This window comes from Orussus abietinus, unplaced genomic scaffold (genome assembly GCF_000612105.2).
Source record: "Orussus abietinus isolate OABI.00-Male unplaced genomic scaffold, Oabi_2.0 scaffold1082, whole genome shotgun sequence".
NCBI lineage: Eukaryota > Metazoa > Arthropoda > Insecta > Hymenoptera > Orussidae > Orussus > Orussus abietinus.
In genome coordinates, this window is record NW_019395225.1 from 1,586 (window position 1) to 11,963 (window position 10,378).

The window sequence follows — 10,378 nt, forward strand, 5'->3', positions numbered from 1 at the left end:
ACCATAGATATCCAGACCTCGCATTGCAGTGGAAGAGGTGAACGAATGTACCCTGTAATCCTACAACTCCTCCACACAGTTAAAGATTTCTGCTTACTGAAAATTTGAGCCTGGGGGGTCCAATGCGAGGTACAGATATGTATGATCTAAGGTGCGTAGCATGATAAGATGGTCATAGTCTCCTTGTCTTACGCATCGAGCATCAGTCCCTTTGTTTAAAATTTCACTTTATGTCCCATCCGTCTCTTCAAAGGTCCTTGTACGGAACATATTGTCCGAAAAGGAGCAATTGAGGGATTGCATTATTTTTGCATTTCATTTAAAGAAAAACGCTGCTCAGGATGTTGAAATGATTTGTTCCATTTCGAGTTAGGGTGCTGTGACTTAAAAACTCGTAAAAAGTGGTTTTAGAGGTTCCGAGATGAGAATTTCAATCATACTGATCAAGAACCATCGATAAAACACTCACTGTTTTATCTGTTGTAATTTATATTGCACGAATATTTATATCGGAATTAAACAAAGAACACCAAAAGTAGGGATTATGTATTCCTAATCTGATTATTTTGTTTTAGTTTTATTATTTAGTTTTAATCGTTGGTGTATAGTACTGGATTGACTGCGTATATTGTTGGCTATTGGCGAAGAATAAAACGAAAACTGAAGAAACTTTCTCTGATATAACTACTAACCCCAAATTTGTTCTAAAATTAAAAGCAACGATGGGTACTTAGTCCAGTATTATACATATGTCAATGGTGTAGGACGTATATGAACTAAGACCGTAATATATAAAAAAGAAAACATATTTTTCTTTATTTGTCTTCGTCAATTCTAATCCGGCCTTATTTCCAATCTAAATAAAAAAATATTTATTTAAACAACATTTTCTCTAACATTAAATTTTTGTGTTTACAAAAGTATCGAGTGAGTCACATTTGGGCATGGACAATTTGGACATGAGCACTATTGAAGAGGAATTAGTCAAAAAACTACACTCATATTGAAACGAGCACGAGCTACTAATTATCGCGACAAGAAAAATGGCCATAGGAGATATTTGTGTCCTCTCGCACAGTCCTTCGAAAAGTTTTGTTAACGTTCAGATGTTAAGGTGATGTTAAAGTGGCGTCAAAGAGTTCTCATTCCTGAAACTTTTCTCCAAACTGGGTGTACCGAATAGATTCAAACTGTACAACATAAATATGGCGGGTATAAGGAAGGTCCTGAAACTCATGAAATTTCAATTTTTTCCAAATTCGTTGATATTTTTAAAATCGGTTATAAAGAGAAAATGAAATTTAATGATTATCAGGACCTTTCTTATAGCCTCCACATTCACGTTGAAAAGTTTGAAGCGATTCAGCACACAGTTCCGAGAAAAGTTTCATGAACAATTGACTTCTCTGATGCCACTTTCACATCCCCTTAACTGTGTGAGTGAGCGGTCGGGTCACAAAATGCATTTGTTTACCCCTTTCGCTGCAAAGCGAAGTCTAGATATGTATGGTCAAAGTTTCATATCCACCGTACCGACGCAAAAATGAGCGCAGTGATATCAATACCGCGATGTCCAAATCGTCCGCTCAATGGGGACCCTTCAAAAGTAATCATATCGATTATAAATGAAAAGTATAATTAACGGTCTTACGATTACTATAAAACAACAAAAACGCTTTGGTACTTATCTTCAAAATAATAAAATCATTTCAAGGATATTTTGTACGTGTCCAGGTGTGCATTAAACCTTTGTACACAAAGTTCTTAAAATTAAATCGGTCGTCCGTTTTTAACAGTGAAACGATTTTTAAACTATACGTAAATCATATCGCTTAAGTGGGTATAAAAGAACGTTTTAAAATCTCCTTTTACCAATAAATCAAAATGTTATGCAAATGCAAGAATCAGTGAAAAAGAAAAAAAAAAATGTTTTCTTCTGATCATTGTCATTTCTCTTAATGGATACAGTCGTTTATTCTTTGTAACGAAGCAATGTTAACTCTGAATTATGTGTTTATAATCTTTATAAAATTCGTCGCAACACCTTTTCTTTTCCCTGTCCCGATAATATTGAATCTCCTTTTAACGTTTCAACGGAAGCCGATACATCGTCCTGCTTCACTCCTTCTGTCTCATTTAGTGCTGGTTCTTCTAATGCAACCATATCATTAATAGGTTTTATCAAATCAGTCTTCTCTTTTAAGGCACCTAAGTATTCACTTTAATCTCTCCTAACTGATAAGTCCATGTAATTCGGACAATATGTTCCTTGCCTAGGTTCAACAGTTTGGAGCTTTCGACTCAAATTCCGTTTAAGTAATGCAACAAATTTCTCGTCTCGTTCTACCACATTCTGCGAAACACATTTTGTGTTCTGATTCCGCGAAGGTGGAGGGACGTGGCTCCTTTTCAGATGCTTGGCAGGGGATTCCAGCACAGTTTTGGCACATCTTTTGGTTGAACTTGTTATTTGAGAACATTTCTTATTCGTTTTTACCGCAGCCTGGACAACTTTATTGTGATTCTGGTCAATATTATCGGCAATACTCTCCTGGTTTTTATTTGGGGTATTATCAATCAGTCTCTGGTCCAACGTAGTCTGGGAATCACAGTCCTCGTCCTTCTCCAACCTAACATGAATAGCATACCCCTTTACTGGATCCAGATTAGTTTCGATAACGTATTTCTTGTCCTGGTACTCTATTGTTCTGCTACTATGTTCTATGATTTGATTAGATATACTTGAAAGATCATTGGTGTTTGGATCCTGATTTTCTGATACCTGGGATGAGGCGTTGTAGTTATTAACACTTCTCTTACGAAGTTCAGGGATCTTCCGTTTCCGGCGCTTCACACTCTCTTGTTTTGTACTTCTGCGGATAGATGATTTAACCTTATAATGTGGTTTAGTCTTTACCTCATCGGGGTCATCCCTAATTTTTTCTCGTAAGCGTGCCAATCTGACGGGTCTACCTTTCGCGCTCTCAATGGCATATCGCTCGTCGATCCGTTCCAAACGCACGAAGCAATCCCTCAATATAGGTATTTTTATCCTAGAACGTGGCCAATGGAAACTTATATTCGATTCGTTAGATGAAGCCGAATTACTTCGACTTCGTTCTTGGTCCGTACCAACATTATCGACAAATTCGTTCGTTTGTATTTTTAATGCGGGTTTGTCACTACGTTCCCCAGAAGGTTCCTCTTTATTAGGTTGCGATTTGAACACGGAAATTTTGGGTAGCTTTGGTATCGAGTATTTTCCGCTCACTTCAACAATGTCGTTAAACATTTCCGGCAATGAATCAGATTCGGCAGGTTGCGATGGCTCCGGTTCCAAGTACTTTTCGTCTATTTCGATAATGTTGCAAGGGCCTTCCACCAGTAGAGAAAAGTCGCTAGTTCGTGGTCGTTCCGAAGTCAAGTGCTTTTCACTCATCTGTACAATTTTGCAAGGAACATCCAGCGTTTGATGACACTCGATAATTTGTAATGGATCCGGTGTCAAGAACTTTTCGTCTATTTTAATCATGTCGCATTGTGGATCCAGCATTTGATTGAAATTGGTAGTTTGAAATCGTTCCGATGTTAAGGGCTCTTCATTCCGTTGCACAATGCTGCAACATCTATCCAGTGACGGCATAGACATGGCAGTTTGAAGTGGCTCCAGCGTGAAGAACTTTTTATCTTTTTCGACAATGTCGCAAGGTACTTCTAATAGCGGATTAGACCCGATAGTTTGAGGTCGTTCCAATGCTAAGGGCTCTTCATTCAGTTTCACAATGCTGCAACATGTATCCAGTGACGGCATAGACATGGCAGTTTGAGGTGGCTCCGGCGTGAAGAACTTTTTATCTTTTTCGACAATGTGGCAAGGTACTTCTAATAGCGGATTAGACCCGATAGTTTGAGGTCGTTCCAATTCTAAGGGCTCTTCATTGAGTTGCACAATGCTACAACATGTATCCAATGACGGCATAGACATGGCAGTTTGAGGTGGCTTCAGCGTGAAGAACTTTTTATCTTTTTCGGCAATGTCGTAAGATACTTTTAATAGCGGATTAGGCCCGATAATTTGAGGTCGTTCCAATGCTAAGGGCTCTTCATTCAGTTGCACAATGCTGCAACATGTATCCAGTGACGGCATAGACATGGTAGTTTGTGATGGCTCCGATGTCCAGAGCTTTTCGCCCGTCTGTACGATATTGCAAGGTATTTCCACCGTTTGCTTAGATTCGGCAGTTTGTGGTGACTCGCGCACCAAGCTATTTTCGTTAAGTTGAACAATGTTCAAAGGCTTTTCTTGTGCTGAATTAGTTGCTGAAACAGCTTGATCTACTACAGCCATTGCTTCGTCTGCAATACCAATTGTGGTACCAAACTTCTGTACAGAGTCGAGGTTCACGCGTTGTACAGAAGTATCTGAGCTTCCATGGGACTCAAGCTCCAATGGCCTTTGAATCGGTTCAATGGTATTGTTGGGTGCTTCTAAAGTTCCATTTTTTTCAGGGGTCTCTAGAACCTCGACCTGGTCTAGCTCCTCATTTGCTTGCGTCAGCATCTGTTCTAGCTTCGTTATGTCCTTCAAAATCTCTCCCATCAGCGTAGTTGTTTCACCTAGCATCGCCATCTCTTCGTTGATAAAAGATTTGCGTCTTTGGTTGTCTGATTTCCTCAGCGTTGTACACATGGATGAAGAATCATGCAATTTAGTATCTTTGTTAAAGTTCAACAGATCATTCGTTCCAGTTATCTTTGTGCGCCTTGATTTCGACGGCCCTGCTTCCATTGTTCTCTCCGGAAATGTCCACTGATGGCTTTCCATTGCCTTTTGGGTTGCATGGATTTCACCCGGGACGTGCTCCCCCAAATCGATTTCTGTGATACTATATAGTTCGTTAAAACCCTTTTTTATCGATTCCAAACTACTCTGTACTTCCTTTGACTTTCCTTGACCAATACCCTGCCGATCGCCGTTCTCCCTGGAACTCTCCCTCTCCCCTTCATCATCTTCATCAGCTGGACCTGTCGAGCTTTCCGAGACCCTGCAATCTACTAACGTGGTAGTTCCTAACCCAAGTTCTTTCAATCCCAATTCTGGTCTAGCTTCGCCTGTCAACGAGTTAGACTGTTCTATCGTTGGTACTAACACGTCCCACTTTTTAATGTAGACACAGTTCATTGCAGTATCTATCCGCACCCCGATTTCCCTGAGAAAGTCCATCCCAAGGTGCATACGTAAGTCCCCTGTGTCCATGACCATGCATTTCCACGTTGTCTCCTTCTTTTCTATGTCGATGGATAAAGTTACCCAATTCTGCATGGAACAAGTTTCTCGATTAATGACCGAGCATCCCTTATCCCGTTCGCGGTCATTTTCCTGAAGTACCACACCCATATTCTCTATTCTTTTCAATTCGTCAGTGCTGATGATCGTCACTTCTGACCCAGTATCAACCACGGCTTCGACGTACACATTATTGACACTTACTGGGATACTTAGACTCCCTGTTGTCCTATTATCAGAGTACTTCCGGACATTTCGAGTAGCAACGAGTAGTTTCTGCTTAATTCGCTGTTGTACATCGATGAACTTTCTCATCTCTGCTTCAGTTGTTGGCTTTGTAGATACTTCTCTGGGCTCATTTCTATCCAGGGATTGATAAATCTTTCCGTCATCCATACATTTTTTTTTAGTTTCAAGCACATCTTCACATTTATTTTTTGTACCGCTTAAAAGTTGGGGTTGTTCTTCGCATGGGTCCATTATCACTTGTCGTAATGTTTGTTCTGTTTTCTGCTGCAGAGATGAGATCTCTCTTGGAGAACAATGGCCACTCGAACACATCTATCCTCAGGATGTTGCTTTCCTCGTCTAATTCGTCCATGTATTCTTTCATATTGTCTACATTGCCATAACCCGCTTTATGTTCTTATCCGTAGTTTTTTCTTTTATTATTTAACGACCTAATCTATATCACTACTATGCACTAGCTTTGCCTGTTTCATTATCAGTAAACTGAGTTTAGCTAATACTGATTAATAAAATATTCTGTTATTATTAATATAAGTAAACAATAAGTACTGAATGGAGATGAAGTTTTGATGATTTTCATTGCTAATGTCCCTGGGTTTTCATTGTAGTTTTTGTAAGACGAAATATCTTGTCTTTAGCCTTTAACCTGGTGACCAGCCGTAACTTCTTGAAAAAGAGTCTGTAAAATGAGAGATATGGGGATTGTTCAGATTAGTAATTATATTTAAATGATTTTCATTCAAAATGTATGTACATAAGAGACAGGATGTATCCTGCTGAAAAAACGAACACAACGTGTCGAAACGGCCAGATTTCGTTGAGTATCCTTGACGTGTCCTTCGTTGAGTGTCCTTCTATAAAAAATAGAAACAAGCAGTGTAACTTAAAACTAACAAATAACATAACATTTGTTATAATGTAATAACCTAACAGTTATGTAACATGGAGCTAACTAGTTACATGACATTTGTTACAATGCAGTAACTTAACAGTTATGTAATATGGAGCTAACAGGTAACATAACATTGGTTACTCTCATCTTACATTATGTTACTGTCCTGATAATACTGTGTATATGCAACACATATTTGTAACAAACCAGAACTGCATTGTTGCCGTCATCTATTTTATTACATCATCGTCATCGTCATTGTCATAATTCATCGTCAAATGTCATAAGATTAATATATGTCATATTTTGTTTACTACTCGTATGAAAAAATGTGACTTTAATTCATACGCGCATATACATTATCAGTCATTGTTCGCTAGTCGAATGAAATCCTAATTGTCTTTAAGTAAAATCAGATAGTTTACCATTACATAATTTCAATGAAAGTCTGATTTGTCATTTAATATGTAACTATTGTCACGTACCAAAAAATAATTAAAAATAAAAAATTCTGTAATTTTTGATAAAATTGTATGCTTTTTTATTAAATGCATGAAAAATTAATATTATTTTAAGGTAACTGAAATTATAACATTAACATAACGTGTTACCTTACTGAGTGGGAAATAGTAACTAACATCTAACTTCCATGTTACTTTTATGCTATATAACATGTTAGTTTCGAAAACGTAACATTTACTCAACAGTTATATAACAGTGTTCACTGCGTAGTCGAACAACTTAGAATACCGCAGAAATGGAATATTACAGAGTCAGATGGGAAAATATGGAAAATACTTTCAACAACAATTGCAACAGAATGCTGGCTTATCTCCTGGGTAACACGTGTTCTTAGAGCAAAAAATGAATTGCAGCTCGTGTCACATATGGCACCATTGGTCCATTAGAGTGGCACAAATCATGAATCCACAGAATTTCTACAGTTTTACATCGATCTCTTTATCATTACTTTACCACGAGTCTATGTCAGGTTTCACTGAAGTTCGTGAGTGGGGTACGGTGAAACATTTGCATTTCTTGAAAATATCTAAACCTATACAAACATTCGATGATATTGATCAACTAAATAATATTTAACTACATAATAAAAAATGTATTTAGCAATATGCACTATGTCCCATTTTTCAAATGATCATGATTATAAACTTATCATGGATTCAAACTTCTATTGTACCTCAACCTCTCGTACAGAAACTTACATTAACGGATCATGAAACTCATTAGACCTTTTCACTATCTTTCTACTAGTATCTCTCTGAAATAGGACCAAAAATGTATAGAAATGTTCAGAATGTATACGTACATGCTCCGTACGTTTCTGTTCGTTATTTCTGCAGAATAATACTTAAAAAAACAGAATGTAATGTAATAAAACGAAACGCGAAATAAGTAAAAATAAAAAATAATGGTTTCAAATATATCCCTAGATATTGTTTGCTAAACGATAATGTAAAACAGGCTTATTAAAATTTATGTGAAAAGAATTTCACAAGAAAAGTGGTTGCAATCGCATTAAAAAAAAGCCATATGTATCTAAACTATGTAACAAAACATCCAGATGCATTTCTTGGACTTATTTATATACATAAAATCCTAAATCCTGTAAAATGGCAATAAATAAATGTTTAATATTTCTAAATATATTTTATACAAAACAGAGTAAATTTAAAACATTGTAAGTGATTATAGGAGAACTTTCAAATTGTACCTAGCGAGAAAAATTTACAGAAAACTAGTTGCGTCAATGCTACTGTTACGATGACTGTTTAATACATAATACAATTGTATGCATTAAATATTAAGTATATTTTGCCTTACGATCAATAAAATAATGAGCCAACTCCTTGTTGGTTCATTAATATATGTACAAAATTTGATTTACTTACATTCCAGATATTTTATTATCAGAATTATTTAGTCAAGTCTAAAAGGAATTGTAATAGTGCGTCATCGATACCTGTGTTGATTAACATTAAAAACTTAAAGTGAAAACTCTGTAAACTTATTCATTAAATGAATACAAAAGTATACTGATGTTAACGGTAATTTCTTTAAATGTCTTCGATAAAGATTATCCACTGGACCTTGAACTAAAAAGCTGATGTTAGGTAAAAGCAATTCTCAAATTAGTTGCATAAATCATGTACTATATCTGACATTTTAAATGTTTAAATTCAGTGTTTAACCTTTTATGTTGAAAACATAAGAAATGTATGTATCATGAATTCATAAAGTGAATTACACTGCAATTAACATTCTTAAAGAAATCCTCAACGAAATACACAACTGCATACACAATTTATCTGCATATCATATATTGAACTATTCCTAATATTTCCAAAACTGTTGTGTTAAGCATAAATAATTAAATAAGGTTCATCTTTATAAGTATTCTTTGCATTTCAAAAAAACACTAGTATTATTAAATATAATAATCAATTACAGAATTTGTTAGACAAAATAAAATTGCAAACACAATTATTTGCCATCAAGCAATATAAAACAAAAGGGCTTTTGCTTCTGTTTTTAATTAAGAAAGTTTATAATCGGTTCAACAAAATTGGAGGCTGCTTATTTTGTGATTTCATATGCTTTATTTTCTGTTAGTCGTTCAATTTATTCTGCAATTTCTTATTATTTGTAGTAAGTGCTGAAATGCGTCTTTATCAAAATGAATTTAAAGGAGAATGAAAAGGTATAGGAGCTGTTTTCTGAAGAGGATGTTTTATTTTATATTTTACAGAAAATTTCAAACCAAAAGTTTTAAAATGTTTAATAATGGCATGATTACGGTAGAACAGTTTTTATTTTCATCCGTGGCGTACCTAATTCCAGCAAAAATGCATATCCGAAACAAACAGTTAATGTGAGTTTAGAAACCAGAAAAGATTATCTATGAAATGATGACACATTTATTCAATGAAAAAGAAACTCATGTTCTAATAAAATAAAATCAATAGAAATCTCTTTTTCACGGCTTTTTACGCTTTAATCGTTACCTCTCGAACGAACATTTTTACCAAAAATCCCTGTCGTCAGTTCTTAAATCAATTTTTCCAGTTTCAAAAACCACTGTCACTTTCAGCCTCGAACTTGTTGTTCTCTATAAAAGATGAACAAATGAAAACAAACCAAACAACTTTCAGTCTTTACAAGACCACTGTTAAATGTATTAAAAGTCTGCTTAACTTAAATTATCATAAATACATAAAATAAAACATCTTATATAAATATATTTCTATACCTTCTCATTCTCTTCTAAACTTACTTTGATTAAAATATAATTTTCAGTCTACAAACCTTCTCATTTTTGAGATGACAATAAATACTGTGATCAAAACTTTGTTATCTAGCATTAAATTAGTACACATATTATTACTTATTGTTTCTAACTACTATTCCTGTTATATTTGTGAGATTGTACAAAACTGCAGTATTTATCAGTCATAATTGAAACACAGTGAACATTTATCAGTATTAAAATACGCCCCTTTTTTCATTATTTTTCATAACCATGCCGATTTGTTGTCAATACGAAACTGGACTCTGTCTTCTTTGAAACTTTGTTCTTTGTGAAGTTATTTAAATGATACCACAATTCCGACTATTTTCAGTTTTCGAAAGGTAACAAGAATTTAATGTTATCTTGTATAACATTAACACAAACTATAATTGTCCTTACCACCAACAAGTATCGGTCATTATTCAGGATAAACGATGGGATTTATAATAAAAGATATTTCCATTGTTCAAAATGTGAAATAAAGCAATTCAAAAGCCGCTTGGGGTAGTTGATAAAATAGAAAACGAAACGCAGTTTACCAAATATTATGCAGCTTATCGATTACAGCGCCACATGTGCAACTAGTCGTATTACGTCCGTTGTGCAACTGGTTACACTGACTCCATCGATGGCTTGCACCTGGTCC

General features: G+C 35.4%; 1 protein-coding gene across 3 annotated transcripts; it reads right to left on the bottom strand.

The window, feature by feature from the left end:
* Positions 1-1,407: 1,407 nt before the first annotated feature.
* Positions 1,408-10,324, bottom strand: LOC105699005. 3 transcript variants are annotated; one of them, XM_012423688.1, is made up of 3 exons: positions 10,272-10,324; positions 6,327-6,390; positions 1,408-6,215 (listed from the first exon to the last, which is right to left on the bottom strand). In XM_012423688.1, exon 3 carries the CDS (start codon positions 5,846-5,848, stop codon positions 2,222-2,224), a length of 3,627 nt encoding a protein of 1,208 aa, XP_012279111.1. In that variant the 5' UTR covers positions 5,849-6,215; positions 6,327-6,390; positions 10,272-10,324; the 3' UTR covers positions 1,408-2,221. The 3 variants fall into 3 exon arrangements, with proteins under 3 accessions (XP_012279111.1, XP_012279110.1, XP_012279112.1); XM_012423687.1 differs by lacking the exon at positions 10,272-10,324 and adding an exon at positions 10,132-10,214; XM_012423689.1 differs by lacking the exon at positions 10,272-10,324 and having other exon boundaries at positions 6,291-6,346.
* Positions 10,325-10,378: the final 54 nt, after the last annotated feature.

Bases quoted from the DNA above. Each gene is read 5' to 3' on its own strand.
- LOC105699005 (XM_012423688.1), bottom strand. From the start codon at position 5,848: ATGTGTTCGAGTGGCCATTGTTCTCCAAGAGAGATCTCATCTCTGCAG.